This window comes from Poecilia latipinna, unplaced genomic scaffold (genome assembly GCF_001443285.1).
Source record: "Poecilia latipinna isolate Pla-1442-1.1 unplaced genomic scaffold, P_latipinna-1.0 Scaffold10, whole genome shotgun sequence".
NCBI lineage: Eukaryota > Metazoa > Chordata > Actinopteri > Cyprinodontiformes > Poeciliidae > Poecilia > Poecilia latipinna.
Window position 1 is genome coordinate 501,242 of NW_015112626.1, and position 20,159 is coordinate 521,400.

The 20,159-nt window shown below is 37.7% G+C and overlaps 1 protein-coding gene across 1 annotated transcript in view; it reads right to left on the bottom strand.

The window, feature by feature from the left end:
* The window catches only part of gbe1b (glucan (1,4-alpha-), branching enzyme 1b), a 127,159-nt gene that overhangs the window by 67,603 nt on the left and 39,397 nt on the right, over window positions 1–20,159 (bottom strand). The window contains exons 8-10 of the mRNA XM_015029438.1: window positions 8,365–8,480; window positions 6,838–6,965; window positions 6,469–6,567 (exon numbers count right to left, since the gene is read on the bottom strand). Of these exons, the coding sequence (XP_014884924.1) occupies window positions 6,469–6,567; window positions 6,838–6,965; window positions 8,365–8,480 (343 nt within the window). The remainder of the gene's footprint in view (window positions 1–6,468; window positions 6,568–6,837; window positions 6,966–8,364; window positions 8,481–20,159) is intronic.

A 20,159-nucleotide genomic window follows, 5' to 3' on the forward strand; every position in this document is an offset into this window, starting at 1 on the left:
CTAAAATTAATATCAGCAGTTGGCGAGTGTAGTTTTTCTAAGAGAGAGCCCATGATGGCTCTTGTTTGTTTTACATTAATTTTAGAATTTATGTTATGTACGATTTTTTTTTTTTACTGCAATGTTTTATTGTCTTTTGGATTGCTGTATGTTGCTAACAGCACAGGAGGACATGCATTGCAAACTAGTTTGGCCTATAGTTGTTATTGTGTCACCATTTGTCTATACTTTCACTTGTTCCATTGGAAATTAGCAATGGAACAATTAACAATAGAATAAGCCATTTTAAAGCAAATAAATTAGCTTATGTCATGCATTTTTGTTTTAAATTTCTGTCTACCAACACTGAATTATTAATATGTACTTATACACAATAATAAAATCCACAAATGTAGTTTCTAAAAATAAATAAATATATAAATAACATAACTACTGATAAAATTATATGTCTCCTCAAGGCTTTTCTTGAACAAATGAATCTACCAGCAGTCCTCGAGAGATCGTCAAGGCTGCCTCCACATCTACGTACAATCAGACATTTTACACTTCTTTATGAATCATTACAATTCAATTCAACCGCAAAAGTGGTCTGGGAGCAATTAATTTTGGAGTGGGACTGTCGGAGCAGAGACAGAAGTGAACGGGTTGATGACTTCCCTACCACCAGCTCACCCGCATCAGCCCCGGCCAGCCGAGCTTCCTGGCACCGCTGACACTCCACTTCATCAATGATAATGAGCAGTGCACAAATCTTACTTTACAAGCCTGCTGTCAGGAGCCAACCAGAGTGCCCAGATTAATTAGACAGAGCTAGAAATAAAATAATAATAAAATAAAAAAGTCTTGCCGTGCAGGATGAGGTCATTTTGCTGCCACTGGCATGCTGTGACTGATTTAAGAGGCTCTCACGCAGAGCTGGAAAGGATTTAATGGCGGAGAAAGGTTTAGCTTTTAGCCCCAATTTTACATTTTTTAGGTTGATCTGAGCAGCAGGTTTTTTTTTTTTTTAACCTATGTGGACATGTCATCATGTCATAAAAACACTGCTGCTACTATATTGTGAATGCTCTGTGAGCTGTTGTGCATTGACATCAAATCTCCACTGATTCTCTGCTCTTCAGCTCCCCTAAGCTGACTTGTCAACTTTTATTACAACGCTATGAAGAAAGTATTTACCCTCGTTGCTTGTTTGTCACATTTCAGGTCAAACACATTTAAATACAAGACAAAGATACTAAAAAACATTGGAAGAAGTTTTTCAGAAAAATAATTTCATTTGTAGAAGGGAAAATGCAATCAGCCTCTTATCGAATGAATGAATGGATGAATGAATGAATATACTTTATTAAACACAAAGGGAAATTATTTTTTTATGAATTACTGGCTGGAAATGGTGTGGTGCTGAGTTTAAAACAGAAAAAAAAAATCTCTTTCTGAGCTTGCAATGGACCCCAACATGAGTCCTCCCCAGTCTTTTGACCTGCGGATGTGATATATATATAGTTTAACATTTAATTTTAATGCTTATGAAAAACATTATATTTCTAAGTTCAGTTCCTTGTACTAGAACTAGGTACCAAGTAGACCATCAAAAATAAACTTCCTCTCAACTTTTAAAGTTTCATCAGGTACGCCATGAAAAGTCATTTTAACTGGTTGGGCTACGTTAAAAAAAGATTAAAAAAAAAAAAGCATGCATCGCTTCATCCTCCAACACAAACGTCCACATAACTTCACAACTTAACAAAAGGTTCTGCCAACAGAAACATCGGTGGACTTTGCTTGGCTAAAAAGGCCCACTTTGGGTCATGTCACAGTTTCTGCTATAAAAAGCCTTGCCAAAAGCCTGTTAACACCAAGCAGAGGTGGCCTCAAAGTGCAATTAAGCTGGACAAAACTGAAATGCTGCTGCTGTTAAAAGCAGACGCGCGGAGGGCGACACCAGCCGAGCAGGTCGGAGCGAGAGGCTGGCGATAAAGCCCGCAGCATGTTTACGTAAACAAGCCGAGCTCCATCATTGCTCGCCGACAGCCTGAATTTTATTAAGTCATATTAATTGAAAGTGTTTCTGGCATGATGGACAGAGCGGAGTGACTCAGAGAAGAAATGGATTTTTTTTTCTCCTTTCCCTTTCCCTCCCCTGAAACTAATAAGGGGGAGCTGTTCAAACTGATATTTTCATTCAATTAAAATAAATGGAGGAACAGAAGCAAAAATTGAGACAATTGACTCGGAGGTCATTCAAGTTGAACAGCCGAGAGAAGCGGAGGGATGCCGGAGAATTCTCAGCATCAACCTCTCATCTCCTAGCCGCCACCATGCAGCCCTCTTTCTCCTCTGCCTCTAATTGTTTCAATTACATCTCAATCTATTGTAGCTTGAGGGAAGGGTGCTTGTTAAATTAGAGGGCTTTGTAACATTATCCATTAGGAGTGACAGCATTTTATGGTCATAATCAGATCGAATCATCCCAACTTGTGCCACCGCGCCTTATCTGGTCCTTCTCATTAGGACATCTTAATTTTTCACAGTCTGTTGGTCCTAACAGCCTTCTGCAGCCAGTAAATGAGTCATATCAATCAGTCATGCTGAGGACAAAACGCAGCATGGGGGCCCCAGCCGAGGAACTGAGAGAGATTCATCCATGCACACATGTGAATCTATAAATAAGCTCGCAGCTCTGTTGCTCTGCGTCTTTGTTTCTCTTTCCTTCTGTTTCCTCCTGTCTCGCCCTCCCTTGCAGCTCCAATTCTCCTTTTCTGCAACATATACCTCACTGGAGGCTCCACTTCAGTCCATTCAAATCCCTCCCTAATTGACACTCTGTGAGAAGAGGCGAGGCTAGCCCTGAATGCACTTCACTGACTATACCACAGCATGTTCATATGAATGCTTCCCTGCACAGATATGGAGAATATTTTGCTCTGCCTCCAGCATCCACTTTCCTTAGGGAGGCTACAAATTTAATTAAAACATGTAACAATGAGTAGCTTCAAAACAAACACCAAACAAACAACAACAATAAGAAAAAAAAGGCTTGCAATGCCTTAAGTAAATGCAAGAGCAACCTCTCAAGAAGGGTTCTCGGGAAAAACTGAGCGAAGCCTCAGAGGTACAAGCTCTGCAGGCTGCACAGCTACTTCCAGCATCACAGAGGAAGGTCAAGTCATGGACTAGATCTCTCACCTCCTTTTCTCCTCCCTTCAAACCCGACGCTGAGTAAAACCAACCGCTGTGAGAGACAGACTTGATTAACGATGCATTGACTCCCCCCGTTGGGAAACACAAGAAGCCGTAGTGCATGCATGCTGAGCTGAGGTCATACTCTCCATCTTGCTCCCCAGCCCTCCCCAACCCTAAAATATGAGTAAATATTTTAAAATTCGCTGTGGACCCGTAGCAAAAAAAAAAAAAAAAAATGCTTTCCATAAAAACGTTACAACAGCCAACCTTTTTAGCTATTCTGCAATCAGCGCTTTTCTTCAAGCTTAGGAAAACGGCCTCTACGTTCTTCAAACACACACACAGAACAATCTTCACTCATCCGCCAGCCGAACCCATACACGTACCTCCCTACATAACATACTGTCTGGCTATACGTTTTTCCAAATTGACTACACAAAATACTTGATGATTAAAAAAAAATAAAAACAAACAAACAAAAAAAACAACGGTTTTAAAGCAACAATAAATCGGTGGCATTTTTATCAAAACAGCCTTTGTCAGAACACAAACATTCTGACGGTGTGTAAGCTCATCTAGAAACAGCAGGAGAAAGATTTGAGATAAACAGCTTTATCTGTGCATGAAGGATTGGGTGTGCATGTTAAACCCCTCCACCTTCACCCAGCTCCCTCCCTCTGCTACTTGGCTTTACCATCACAAAGTTATGGACCTGATGACTGAAGCGTTATAAACAATGTTTTCCCATTGTGGGCTATTAAGCACTTTCGCAGTGGCAGTTCGGACTGAAGTGTCCAACCAAAGGGTGCTTCAACAGTTGTTGTGGAGGATTTGTGAATGTTTGCTGCCCATTATTTCCCCTGCAGACAGATGCACTGTTGAGTAGTAACACGCTGGATAATCTTGTCATTTTTTTTTGACAGTGCTCCTGTCATGTAAAAAATAAAAATAAAAAATGAATGAGTTTGATTGCAAAGGGAGAGCAGGTCATTAATTAAAATAAAATTATTGAAATAAAATGAAAACATTTATAAAACAAGTGTTAAACCTACTTCAATAGTGGGCATAATAGTATAACTTAATTCACAAATTTAATTACAAAAGTACATTTCATAAATTTTATAGACTCATTAGACACTCACTTGTTTCTATTAATTTTGAGAACGACAGCTTGCAGCTAATAAAAAAAGGAATTTAAATTTATTAGTGTTGTAGTATTGCTGACACGGTTGCTAGGAAGACAGCTGACATGACAACTGTCCAGCAGAGAATGACTGACACCCTCAAAAAGGACAGTAAGGTGCTTAAGGTCATTGGTATTGAAGTTAACTGTTCACAGAGTGCTGCTCCAAACATATTTATGAAAAGTTGGGTGAAAGGAAAAAGTGTAGCAAAAAAAAAAGCATTGACAGCTGTAAATAATTTGTGCTGCAATATTAAAATAAACTGTAAAAGTGGCTCGAGTTTCTAATCAAGAACAAACTTATTGAATGGAAATAATTTTAAAAATACCAGGCGTATAAATAAATTTAGATTGAGCTGTATTTAATAATCTGCAAAAACAATAATCTTTTCACTCCAAGACATTGCTAAGAAAACAAAGTTTTCACCTGCTTTCCAATACACAGCAGTTTTCTGAAACCAATCAAGATTTATCTGGCCTCCCAATGGAAATTAATAAAGTCCATATTATAAGTCAATGGATTCATACTGGCAATGAATCTCATAAAGAATGTATTTTCAGAATGTTCCTATTCAGTGTCAATTAATAGTGATGCTCTTCACAAGGTTCTATCTTATGAACTCAAACTATAATAAAGGTCACAGGCTTCAAAGACAGCGGTGTTCATAGAACAAAAAAAAACAATTTGTGCTCAAGAAAATAATCTTCGTAGAGAAGCATGGGAAGTAGGCTGATATGTTTAAAGGTAAAACTACGAATTGTTTCTCTCTGATGATTCTGTAGGAATGTGCAAAAAAGAGAGATTATGATCTTTATAGATATTCTGACAAGATAAATATGATATTAATAATATTCTGTTTGAACAGTGCATGAGGCAATCCCACGTTAGGATACATTACAAGTTAATACATGAGGCGACAGCCTGCCTTTCTACTAGTTCCAATAAAGAAGCCTGGAAGTTGACCTTTATGTTAAAATAATTAAGTTTATCTTTATTCCTCTTCCCACAAAATTACAGGTATGGAAAGACAGGAATTACTGATCAAACAAAGATGACTGTGCGTTTTTATTTTTTCATAATAACTGCCTGCATCACACATTTATTCACAGCTGTGTCTCTGCTGGGTAAAAAAAATGTTAGTGCACAGCAGGAAGAATCATTGGAGAATAAAGAAAAATAAATTAGCAAAGCTTTGAGAAGAGCAATCACTTTAACCTTCTTTCGGCCGGTCCAGGTGACACAGGAGAAATACTCAGCACAAGACTCTGTTTTACATCACTTGTTCTATAAAACCACCCAAAAAACAGACCTGCTTTCCATCATGAATCCAGCGGCTGTAAGGATGTGTGTCATGATTTCACGAAACAAATACATTATTATACGTTTGGTGGAAGAGCAACACTTATTTAAAATAGTCATGATATGACTTCCCTGGATTTTCTTTTTCACTTTTTTCATGTCCACAAATTTAAATTTATACAACATCATGCTGTGGCATGCTAGAGCTGACAGCTGACGGGAAGATGGAGAGATCTAAAACAGGACAAAAGACGTCAAATTGGGAAGAAAGATTTCCTTCTTGCAGGACATTTACCTCCAAAGCCACAATGGAATGGTATAAACTTATTCATATTCATATTTTAGAAAGGTCAAGTCAAAGTAAAGTCTGGACTTTATGTCTGAAATTCGCAAGTCTGAGACTTGAAAATTTCTACTCTCAAAAGCTCTACATCCAACCTGAATTTTCTCGAGCCTCTAAAGCAAAATGAGCAAATATTTCAGTCTCCACATGTGCAAAACTAGAAGTGAACTGCAAAACACTGAAGTTGAAGACAAACAGATTCTCACTTGTAATAAAAATCGAAAGCCACGCATCATTTTCTTTGCCATAAATAATTATAATCCACTTTGTGTTGATCTTCCACATGAAATCACAATAAAATAAATTATTCAAATGTGACAAATTCTTGGAAGTTGCTATCGTAGAAATGTAATGTTCACAGCATTTGACTTAAGCAGCATCACAGTGTTCATTTCTAGAATTTGAACTGATGATTTGGTTTGTGAAAAGAATGCATTCAAGTGAACAAAACCCTCTTACCTGAATCCATTTGTCAGGAATCGCCATCGCCAGTCGATAATCGAAGCCAAGTCCTCCCTCCTCCACTCTTCTGCAGAGGGCAGGCATCCCAGACACATCCTGCAGAGATATCCTACTGTGTAAAACTACTTTTTTGTGTTTCCCTTCAAGTAAACGCTAATCCCATCACTACAGGCTGTATAATTTATGTGTTGAGCTATAAAAATGCCCAAGAATCACTGATCCAGATCGCTTTTTTACATTAACTTTTAATTACAGCAACGGAAAAAAAAATAAATAAGAAGGATATGCCTGCCTTATAAGTGCTTTTAATTAATAATAGCTACAGGCAGTGCATTTTGCAAAACGTGTGCGGATGTGTGTTTTTACCTCTGCAATAGTGATGCAGTCCGGATAGAGACTATGGAGGATGTGATTGGAAAGCATCAGGTACACCAAAGATTCTTCATCAACTTGTAGGCCAAAGTACTCATTGTAGTCCCCCGAGAAGCCAGTGCCTGAAGGGTAAACACCCACACAGTGAACACTCATCATGCTTTCCACCCCAACTTCCAAACTGACCAGATCTATTTTTCTAAGTGATACAACTATTTTCACTTCCTCCGTTTGTCAAATTTTACCTCCAGCATTTCGGGCCGGTTTAAACTAAGTTTTCAATTCAAACGGAACTGCTTTACACTGCCTTGAAAAAGTATTGACACCCTTTGACCTTTTTCTCATTACTAAGATTTCATTTCTAACGGAACTGGTTTACACTGCATTGAAAAAAGTATTCATACATTTTGACCTTTTTCTCATTACAACCACAAACTTTAAAGTGTTTTACTGGGATCTTGCAAGATGGACCAACACAAACCAATACACAGTGGAAGAAAAACGATGAAATGTTCAGATTATTTTAAGAAAACAAGAATCTGGAAAAGTGTGAATATACATTTTTATGACGAGTCTCTGAACATGAAGTTTTGCCAGAGATTCCAAACTGGATTTTTTTGGCTGAATTTGGATTTTTGATCATTTTATGACATGAAGACACTTTCATCTAAAATATCCTACTGTAGCTCTGGCTATAGGGTTTCTGTCCTGCTGGAAGTTCCAATCAATTCTGACCACCTTCCTTGTCTTCCTACAAAACCATCCACACTATATCATGTTGCATTACCATATTTACCTACAGGGATGGTGTGTTAAGTATGCATCGATAGTTTTAGATCGCACATTGTGCTTCTGCCTGTAAGCTGAAGGCTTTGACATTTTCTGACTCAAGCAACTTCTTCAACTTGTCTGCTCTGTCACCAACATGTCTTTTAACAAACTATGGCTTCTTCCAGCAACAACTTTGTATTACCGCTTCTTCACAAAACATGCATCTATAGACAGCATGACTAACCACCTGAGAGTTGGATCTCTGCAGGTCTTCCAGAGTCACTATGAACCTTTCAGTTGGCTCTCTAATATATGCCTGGTGTGTCAGTTTAGGTGGACAGGTAAATACTGATATTTTAACACGTGGACTCGATTTTATTTCTGGGTATCACAGTGAAAAGCACTCAAAGCAAATGCATGCATACTTTTCAGAATTCAATTAGTCAAATAAAGTGAAAACAGTGCATCTTTTTCCACCCTGTTTTCTACAGTCATGCATTAGTTTATGCTGATCTTTCACAAAAGAAAAAAAATCCCAACACAAGGAAGTTTATGGTTGCAAAAGACAACTGTGAAAAACTTTCTATTATTCTTTTCTTTTAAAACTGAGGCATTTTCCCGAACTGTATGTTAGATAAGTCAGTTTTCCAAGACCGTTTCCCAACTCTATGCATTCTGACGTAAAAACTGCACCGTTGTTGCAGAGAAAAGCAAGTCTCGCTTGCGTACGCACAGATCAACCAGTCTTACCGATGCCATGGTGATGGTACAGCATGGAGGTAATGCCGTCGAACCTGAAGCCATCAAAGCAGTACTCCTCCATCCACCAGCGCAGGTTTGACAGCAGGAAGCGCAGCACTTCCCAGCTAGTTGTGTGCACACACAAACGGCACAAAAACAATTCAAGGTCAGATAAGCAAGAGCCTGTGAATTATTCACACATCTCATCATGAATTTTAGTCACCAGAGATTAATTTTCCCCTGAAAGCAGGACACTCAGATATTGACAACTGAAGCTCCATTATGTTGGGAAGGGAGTGGCGGTGACAGCAGACGGCGCTTATATTAACAATAGAGGGAACTACGTCTTTCACATTTTAAGATGTCATGATGAAAAATCGGTGGCTTTCTGATTTCCATCAGCCAGCAGAGCAAATATTATGTGCATCTAGGCATCCTGGTGTATTTAAATTGATGGGATTAAAATTCCACACTTGGACAGCAGAATTAAGACCTCTTACTTGAAAATGGGACAAATCATTTGTCTTCAGGCTTCACGTATAATGGGTTCCAGTGTTTGCCATTCAAGAGGGTAAATACTCTAAAAAAAAAAAGTGTACATAAACTGGATAAACTACCTAAATATTAAATGCAGCTTGCCATAGTTTACAGCCGTCAGTGTGTCACGCAGCACACAAATGTGCTGTGGCTGTTGGCTGCAGGCTGGAGGAGGTGGATTCCATAAATGGCCTCCGTCCTCTATCTTGACTGGAAGAGTCATCCAGTTCTATACAGTCACTCAAGGCAAAGTACACCGCACACCTCAACTCTTTCCATTCGGTGGCGTGTCGCCATGGAAACATCAGCAAAAACTCAATATTTGGTCGTCTCCATGCAGTGCGCGTAATGAGCACCAAATGAAACACTGTACTCGGATGCAGCGCTGTAGGGCAAAAGCAAAGCACCAAGGATGTGAGACGAATGACACATTCAAGATGCTGATTAAGTGTGAACCACTGCCTCTGCTCAGGCTGAAAGACCCAACTCAGATCTACAGTGTGCTCTCAGTTCCCAACAGTAATTATACTGACGTGTTGAATTTATTTATGGGTGAAAATATGCAAAAACATATTGTTTTTAGTTTTTTTTTTCTTTGTAGTTTCATATCAAGTGCATGCAAAAAATTTATATTATATACACATTTATAACTGTGATTAGTATAACATAAAAAAAAGTTTAGAGAAAAATACTATTAAAAAAAAGTTACATTTCTGTATGTTTACCAAAATCAAATCATATATTTTCTCTACTTTTCATCAGCAGCTTATGTCACCAGTTGCCACTTAATGATAATTGTGGTAAAAATGTGTAACAAATGAATATTTTATCGCTGTAGTTTAAATGTGCATTGTCTTTAGAGTATAAGTACGCAGTGGAGGGAAAAAATCCTATTAGAAGATTTCTGGCTCTTTAGGCTAATTAACAGTAAAATTTTTCCTGTAGTAATCTGTGTCTGTTCTCATATGGTGTCAATTTGATGTGACATGGGGGCAAAAACCTACAAAGACATTTTTTTTTAAAGGATTTTGACAAATCTTTACCAAAAGTGACAACAATTCACAGAAACAAATTCAAAGTTAGAGTATATATTTTTTATAAGGAATAGAATGTGTGCATATTTATTACGACTGCCACTACAGTATAATATGACAAAGATAATCTGTGAAAAATAATAAAAGAAAAATCCAAACTCCTCTGCTTCCACCCTGTGGTCCTACTGCCATCTGCAGAAATACACCATTCAATCAGAAACAACCAATCAGAGGCAGGGGGAGGGTCTTGGTGCTGTAGATTCACTTTTGTATGAGGTGCTCACAACCTACCCCTTGCTCTTTGTTACACTACAGCTAGGAGCTCGACTTCTCAGAGATTTTCTCTCACGTTAAAGTGTAGGACATACAGAGAGTTTTAACAAATAAGTAAAAAAAAAAAAGATCTTTTTTATAGTTTAAAAGTTACATACTGCAGCTTTAAACCACTAGTATGCAGTGATTTAACATTTTCTTTCCTTGAATGATGCAGAGTGAAAAAAAATCAGCTCAGCAATAAAAAGATTAATTTTTAACAAACTCAGTAAAATTTTACGTCGTAAAACCTTCAATAAAACAATACAAACCCAATCTTGTTCTCAATACTTTCGCTTTAGAAAATGTTTCGATTCAACCCCAGCACTCACTTGCAGAGGAATACATTCTATATGTCACAAGAGAGAATCTGAGTTTCTTTAGAAAAAGAAAGCCATGACAAAAAATAGATTTAAATGTTTTCCCTCCTGTGCTCCCACTCCTCGGGGATGACCAGCGCCAGCGCTGTTTGACAGGTGTGAAGCCACATGTTACATCTGCGCTTCATTCTTCCCTGGAGGAGCAGAACAAGGGAGCCTGGTATGATCCGATATAGCAGCCTGGCTGGGTGGTCACGCAGACCCTGTGATAAATAGATTAGGCCCTCCACTTCGGTGCACAGAGCCAACAAAGGCTCAGACACAGTGTATCCTCACGGGATGGAGATAATAGCCAGTGAGAGCCAGGGGCCCCGAGATGAAACCATACTGCCACATTAAGGCCCACAACGCCATTCATCATCAGGTCCAATTACAGTGTGAAAGGTAGATCTCTATACCAGATGCAACACATCGCTTATCTATGCAGCGCCGTGAAGTTATCAGCTGGTCTGTGGTGTTAATATAAAAGCAAATTGCACATTACAGCATCCTCAGATTAAAGTGTAGCAGTGACAGTGAAACCTAGTTAGGGAGCACTAATAGAGTAAAGCTCTAATGTTGCTGTTTGTAATGAAAGAGCGGATAATATGTCATGTTTTCCTGTTTTACCTGCAAGCACACACACACACACACACACACACACACACGGCTAGGAGAAATACCTCAAGTTAATTCAAAAGAAAATTTTCCCCACTCAAATTTAATGATCGTTAACGGAGCTCATTTTCTCCTCACGCGAGCCAAAACTGCGGCTCAAATCAGAAAAACCTTTCTTCGTCATTTGCAGCTCAGCTGGCTTTAAACTGCACACACTTTCTGACCTTTCTCCACATTTGGTTGCATTACATCTAAGAACTTAGACACATTTTACGGTTATGTGTAGATATCCACATCTCTTGTGGAGGATCAGTCAACAGGGCAAATGTTTGTCATACACCTCACAGATGTGGCTTAAGAAGAAATGCTTTGTTAAAAGAGCCAGAAGAAGCCTGGTTTGAGGTGTCATCTGCTGCTCACAAATAACTCTTAACAAGCAAAAAAATATAACAGTTTGACCTGCATGCAAAGATCTATAGTTGGTGGACAAACAGTGTTCATGTTAAGAGCATTGTGCCCAGACGTAAAGGATGTTGTTGCAAAGTTTTTCTTCAGAGAAATGGGAAAGGAGGGAAACGATGGTAGAGTGGATGGAGACAAATGTATGGCAATGGAAAACAACTGTTCGGTGATCATTAGGTACAGAGGTTTATCTTTCGACAGGATAGCAATCGTAAACATACCGCCAAAGAAATGGCGGAACAGTTTGGATCAAACCATATTTGCGTGTTAGACTAGTCCAGTGAAAGTCGACACCTCAATCCAATTTTAAATCTGTCGCAACACCAAAAATTGGTGTTGACAAGGCCCAACCAGCCAAAATGACTGTGCTAATCCTAACAAGATTATGAAAAAGGCATGAAGGGTGCCAATACTTTAAGAAGGCACTGTGGCTAAAAATAAAATGTTTAACCATGTGTTTTCAGATGTCAATTTTCCATAAAGGATTGTGGCAACTTGTCTTCATAGGGGAGAAAAAAAAAAAAAAAAAAGATTTAAGTTCTTGTTTTCCCAACGTCACAGGTAAGCTGCAGATAAGAACAAATAAATTCAGGAGGCTGACAGGTAATTCAAGAGGAAGTGTGATGCTCAAACGACGACACAATGACATGCGTGATGGATGGTGAGCATTTGTTGAAACAAAAAGGGGACAAATGGGCTGCCTCTTCTGACGCATTTCAAACTTCTATAATCTCTTCGGCTGGCACAGGATGAGGCCTTTGATACAACTCTCAAAGCAGAAGCTGTTCACATTTTAATTTCATTAAAAGTTGATCGGTTTGTTTAGCGATTATTTTTGTCCCCTCTTCTAATACAATGGTTCTCATTGATTATATTTTGATAAGGTAGATATAGTTACAAATTTGAGTTAGTCAAATTCAGTGTTGTATGATGAACTAAAGAAACAAAGGTTACATGTAACAGCATAAATCATGTGATGCTCGGGTCCTCTTTGGGAAAACTCTCTGAGATGTCGATGCTTTGCTGAGCTTTGTGTTGGATATCGGCTGTTTTTCTGGCTTTCTTTAAACTGCCTGGCAGCTACCTGCTCTTGCTTGGCATCCTAAAAGGAATCCTCTGCTGTCACCGAGATTATATGTTTGGCAACCTGTAATTAGGATCACTTTGTATTTGTTGTAGAAATCAGTGGCAGTTTGTTGTTCCTTTTGTACTTTTTTTTTAATTGGAGTGTTATCCAATGGACTTTAAATTAGCACAAGTACAATATGTAGGAGGGTTTTCTTCTCATAAAAAAATAATTCAATTATTTTCATACTCTGACCATTTGGTTAAATAGGCCTACTATAGAAAACTCTTTAGTTATATTTTGTAAAATCAACAAAAACTCATAACAAATAGCATTGTTATTTGAACATTTCCTATTGAATCTACTTTTAAGTCCTTAACCTGAGTTATAAATGTAAAACATCAGCTCAATAACCCCTCCTCTAACTAGGAAAGACAAGAGAACAACCCATATAAGAAAAAGCATGGTGGATGATCTTTATAAATGAAGAAATGGCTAAGAGAAAATTGTTATTAGCGCAAACCTGGCAATAAGAGCAGTAATTAAAACAACTGGAACAGGGGCTGAATGAGGATCCAAGTTGCCACCACAAATAGAGAGGGGAATGGCTAAAGAGGAATAAAAGAATAGCCACAGGGTGCTGTTAGAAAACTGGAGACACAATAACAACCATTTATTCTAAGAGTTTTGACCACATCATAGCCAGAATACCAAGGACTATAAAATATGCCAAAGACAGGTTCCCATAAAATTCTTAATTATTTACTTTGCTTAGTGTCTTATTGCTGCAAAATCTAGAGGAAGAGGGTAACATCGTGTTCTAAAAATTTCCATCACATATAAAGTTTTTATTGGTAAATGGCACTTTATTTTTATTAACCTCCATAACTCCACCAGAAATATTTGATCTCAAAGCACATGCTTCGTAATTGTTCAAAGAATGTCCTGTTGAAAAACTGAAGGTCAAGTTTTTAGTTTTATGGTTGCTGTTCTGTGGAACCAGGTTCCAGTCAGTAACCAAGACAGAAGGCTCACTATCTCCAAAATAAGACTTTACAGTTATAGAAATAAAGTGGACACATGGCTATTCAGAGTACAGACATTTCTGTTGAATGCATTGCCAAAGTATTTGTGGAAAATTTTTCTTTTTGAAGATTTTTTTGTGTGCCTATTACTCCAATTTAAGGTATATTTTGTGTTTGAACTATTGAAACAGAGAGTTACAAGTATTTATAAACTTTAGGTAGTTATGGGAGGCTGTAGTTCCAAACCCCCAATTAATGCCAAGAGTCAAATTTCATCTCGTTGTTTTATTGTTCAGTTTTATCTGTTGAGTGTATTGTTTGATTGTGTATGTCTTGAAGAGCACATCTAAGTTGAGTACAAATGAGCTGAGGTATTTAGAAATACTAAAACAAATTACACCTCAGTATTGTGAGAAGCAACAGGTCTGACAGTGACTGTGTACATGACTACCTCCACCCAATTTTATAAAAAATACAAGCACAAAATAAGGTCTTTATTCTAATGTTAAATTGTGTAACAGGTGTGTAATTTCTATAGCTAAGGAATGTGTTTTACACATCACTGCGATGAGACTTTATTTTGTTTCCCATCCATAGTTTTAAAGGTGGGGTGCAAGCGGTGAGAGTGCTAAACTTCATCTTTCCAGCATGAAGTAGAAACACAACAAGCAGCTTCAACAAGACACCATTAACACCTACTGCTAAGCTCAGCTAATTAGCTGAAGCCTAACAGAGGGGAAAAACCACTTTTCTCTTTCAATGTGATTCCAGGGTGCAAAAGAAAAGGTGCTAAATACTGAAACTGGAACGAACTAACTTTCCAAGTTTGACTTTACTGAATGATCAAACAGAATGTAGACTTGATATGACCCAAAATTTGTCCAAGTATGTAAAAGTACAGTGAAAGAGGAAATAGACATTTATTTCCTAATTGTCTAACCGTTTCTGCAGACTGAACTGAAATTGATTAATGTTTTGAAGACTTCATTATCCACAAAATAAGTACCGTATTTCCTTCCACCTTGTTTGTGCTTTCAAGCTGTAAAACAAACTTTCCTGCTGCCAATTTCAAAATATAATAGGCCGTGTTCAAAGCAGTTGCTTTGGGATTTAGAAGCAGAAACAAAATAAATTCTTCTCATCAGTTTATTGAAAAAGGTAGACCTTTATTAACACATCTGAGTGGAATAAAGTCCACATATTGAAAAATCTTGTAAAAGAAATATTTTTGACTGGAACCTCAAAGGCACGGCTGATCTCTCAGCGTGAGAACATGAAGAAGAGTCTAAAAAGTCTTAAAAAGGCTGGCCCCGGGCCTATTTTTCATATCTTAAGAAGTCACACAAAGATTGATGAAAACTGGATGCAAATGATCCTCAGAGATGTGGAGGATTATAGAAAAAGCCCACATCAAGCTCCTCAGAATGCTCAGTACTCACCAGTCAAAGCACTGATCTGCAGAAAGGCTAAGCTCCTCCGGTTGCCGACCCGCTACTTAGAAAACCGTAGGCTCCATTCACTCGGTCATCGTGTCAAGGTTACTTGACGTCGTCTTTGAAGGAAATGACTTTTGACTGAACCATGCATATATCTGCTAACTCCTTTCCACTCGTATAGAGCAGGAAAGAGTCTGGTGCGAATGTAAATCATACATCCTGATTAGTCTAATGGTTTAACTCGACAAGCAGGCCGACGTAGTGTGAACCACTAACAAGGCATAAACTTACAAACGCAGCCAGTGTTATTCTATAACAACTAACCTTGAATTGCAAGAAGGGAAAAAAAATTCTTTTGTTATACAAAATACAAAACTCTGAGATCTGACATTGACCACAAAATGATTGATTATTGGTGCATCTATATTTTGATAATAAACTTGAATGGTAATTCTAGTTAACACTTTCTGTCTGATCATATATATATATATATATATATATATATATATATATATATATTTCAGTTATTTCAGTATCTATCCTCACACAGGTTTCTTAAGACTTTGTTCTTCCGTGTAATGACTTGCAACTCTTGCTTCTCCACACTCCCTCCCACAGTTTACAGCCTTAACTAGCACTGAAATTTGGGAAACATTATGGTCATTAAAGACAAACTTGTTGAAATAAAAAAGTAAGGAACAAGCTTTAAAAAAAACAAGCTTTCACTGCTTGCAGCAAGCCTTCGTTGCTGTCCTGGAAAATAAATTCTTGTACCGAGAGAGCTGACTGAAACTGCAGCTTGACTTCTTGGAGAGAATCCAGGTCACATGAGAAATTTACACATTTATGCACTCTTTCTATCAGTAACAACAGGACAAAAGACAACTCAACTGAAAAAGAGGATTGTGAAACTTCTGTTGCAGAAGCATCAGTGAAGAAAAGAAAGAAAAGACCAAATGCCAAAAATAAAAGGGTGCTTGCGCTCATACGTTTTAGATAGATAGATTGTATCTATCTTGTTTTATTTCTTTTTGTTAAAAAATAAATAAAATAAAAAAATCAGAAATATTAATTGTCAGGTCTATGGCAGTTCAGCTAAATTTGTCGTGGTACAGAAATTTTCATACAGGAGAATAAGATATCCCTCTTTATTTATGAAATGTTTTTGAAAGCTGACAAAATACCACTCCTAAAAGATGTCCCTTTTGATTCCAAGTATTTCACAAGCCAAGTATCAACTCATCTAATACACTGAATAAATTAAGAGTTGACCAGAACTAGCCGATTTTCAAGTTGGGCCCTGATTGGTGACTTACCAGTCAAGTCAAAAACCCACTCTTAATTTGGCCAGTGAATACACACAGGAGCACTTAAAGAATGAGTTGGTTGAAAAGTCATTATGTACTCACAACAGCAATTTAAACAGCTCAAAACAGTAAGCACAAAGTGTTTGAAGTTAAGGGAGGTACAAGAAAATCTAATCAGTCCAAACAAAATAAAAAAAAACTTTGACAGCACTGTGCAGTGTATGCAAGATAACTATTCATGACATTTAAAAAACACGCTTTTAAAAATTTACATATTTACTTACAAAAGTTATATTACTGTTGGTTGGACAATAAGTAGAATTGAAGCAGAGCCTGAGTGAAAATAATCTCCATAAGCTCCCAAAATACAGTCAGATACCAAAAAAACCCTCTAATTTGCCAATCCCCAACTAGCTCTAAAGCCCATCTGTTCCTCTAATATCAAACACAAATATTTCCAGACTGCAAAAAGGTGAAAGTGACATTAAAGCTGCAGTGTGCAACTTTTATAAACAATATGTTTTTTTTTTTTTTTTTTTTTACATAGTTAAAGCTGTCACTATGTCATAATAAAATAACATTAAACAAAGTCTGAAAGAAATTTAGCTCCTCTGGTTTTTCCCTATAGTCCTACTGCCATCTACAGAAATGCACCATTCAGTCAGAAACAACCAATCAGAGCCGCTCTTTTTGTTCCTAAGACCCAGGTCAAATAAAAGATTAAGAAAAAAGTGCAACTTTAAAACCGAGTGATTTTTGTGTACCGTTACAACCCTAATGATCACTAAAGGTTAAAAACAGCAAGAGCATCCTGCAGTGCTCTAGACGTTCCTGGTTCTATTCTGTCCTTCTGGATGAGTTGATGATGCACTCTTGGGAGTAATTTTGGTCAAGTGGAAACTCCTGAGAAGGTTAATAAAAATTCCATGTTTTTTTTTTTTTTTTTCCATTTGTGGATCATGGTTCTGACTGAGGTTTGCTGAAGTCCAAAAGCAATAGAAATGGCTTTCTAACACTTTTCCAAATTATGAAGACAGTTACAAAGTTTCACATTTGTTCTTGCATTTCTTTAAACGGGGCATGATATGTTGCTTTATGAGCCATTTTAGCCTACTTCAAGTTGCCAGATTGTGGCTTCTTGATTGTAAAGGTCAAGCAGAAATCAGGCCTGACTTTGGTTTGTGAAACTGTCAGCTGATTTCTGATTTAGGATGGTGAATTAATTTGACTGGTTGGTTTAAAAATCTTTTTGAAATAAATTAAATCACCATTTAAAAACGGATTATTATATTTACTCTGGTGATCTTTGTCTAACAAAATTTGTTTGATGATCTGAAACACTCAAGTGTAACAACAAAAACCCACAAACTTCAGCTATTGTTTGTAAACTTAAAAAGAAAGATTATGTTTGTTTTGGAAACATAGTTGTGGAAACTATTTATTACTATACCACATCCTCTCTCTAACAGCCGTGTTTACTTGTTTTAACAAAGTTTTGTACTGTTTCAATCCCTCTGTAAGTTGGTATTCACCTGCAGCATAACTAATTCCAGCATTTCTCTCGCCTGGAACCAATGCCTGCAAAGCGAGACGTTTATAACGCTGAATGTCGATGGATTTGACTCAGAGGCATCGCAAGTTAACAAATTGGATGGCAGGCATCTATCTAAACAGCATTTTCCCAGGACTGCGTTGAATGTTTTATGAGGAAAAGCTAAAGTGGAACGCAGACTAGAAAGGCAAAATAAAAAAAAAGAAGAAGGTGTTGTTTGGATGAAAATGCAGCTGCAAAGGCAGAGTAAAACAGACAGCAAAAAGGGATAGAAGGGCGACAGTCTGCATCAGTCAGCCTCTGTCATCCTAATAAGAACATCATGGTCAGAGTGCTATGGCTCATAGAAAGGATGCGTGATTAAAAACGCACTGTTTCACGCCGAGTTCACAGTTTGCCTCCGAGGTTCATTTCCCTCTAAAGTGAGTTACAGAATGCTTGACACAAACGACACGTCCAAACATCCTCTGACAAGTAAAGAAGACAAATGAACTGGTTATAACATTGCAGTGGTCCTTTGGGTTTTTACAAATGACTCCTCATATGCCTCCTAGTCGCAGCATATGTCTGCACCCTGTCTAATGAGGGCTTCTGATATGAGGACGGTTCAATAACTAATGAAAGGAGAACCTTGTTCTCTTATTATAGCCCACACGGCTGACACTAAGCATTGTATAATGTATTGGAAACTGCTGCACAGTGACACACACTTATTAAAAAGTGAGTTCAAAAAGGCATTCGATAGACTCAACAGTGCCTGTTCCTCCCAAATGTGCACTGGGATTATTTTCTGGGTGCAAAAAAGCAAGAGAGACATCTAATTAATGGGGCCGACAACAACAGCGCCCACCAATGTAGCCGTACATTGGATTTTGGAAGAGGTAGAAAACAATTCGTGAAGTATCATTTCTTGACAAGTTCAATTCTGCCAATTTGGTATAAGAAGTGATTTTTCACGGTAGATTAAAATCAACACCTGCCATATCAGGGGTTTAAGAGGTAGCAATCAAAATAACCGGAAAATTCCCCCTTAATATCCTATTTTCGAATTGTGTGCGTCGGATAGACAGCTGGCCGGATTTCGTGAGCATGTTGCTGTGTGTTGCAACGTGCCATCTCTGTGATCATATCATGCTTCTGACCTTCAACATATCATTCTGCATCAGACAGTCTGAGTGGTATGTCAGCTCCCATTTGGCCTCATTTATCAGCCTGTTTAAATATTGCTCATGTTCATTTTACATCATGAACCACAGTAAAACCACTGCACTCATTTATACATCTGATGTAACCAGGGCAGGTTTTTAAATATCCCTCATGAGCTGAATGTGATGGGTAACATTAGGATGCTGCTCTTAATCTCCCCCAGCAAGAACATAAATGAGGAGTCAAAAATGCAGCAATCCAAAGACTGTTTCCTTGCCTTAATATTGCACCGAGGCTCAGTTCATGCAGCAGGTGTTAATGCACAATCCTGATCTTTTGCTGAAATTTTATTTTTTTTATTTTTTTGGCATGGTTGTTCATAATTATTAATTCAATCAGACCTCTGTGCACATTGAAAGAGAGATTGTATTGGATGCTGCAGGTTCCAGGTGTCTCCTGCGACCTCTTTGTGTACAACGCTCAGAGAGCTGTCAGAGTATGTGGGAGATGCACAGAAAGCAGCTGAAAGATGGTTATTAAAGTTTAAGACAATAAAAACTAGGCGCCGTCTCTGCAAGGATTTACTGAAAAAATTTTATGAGCTGAATGATGGAACAGTTACATCAAAACATGCTAGAGGAATACGACCATATCAAACTACTCTGAATTAAATCAACGTCAGCAGGACCAAACATGCCAGTTAGTGTGTTGTGATGAATCAGATATATTTTTAGAAAAGCCCCTGCAGAAACCCCAGTTTAGACAAAATATCTGTCAGTGTCTAGAGAAACTGAAACTGTTGCATCTGGAATGTAATTAGTGAGTGTGCTAAGTAGGACACACTCACAAAGTTTTTTTTTTTTTTTTTTTTTTTTTTTTCCCCTGTTGCCCCTTTTTGGTTTTTATGCACAACCCTAATTAAAATCAAAAATGTAAAAAAAATGGAAAAT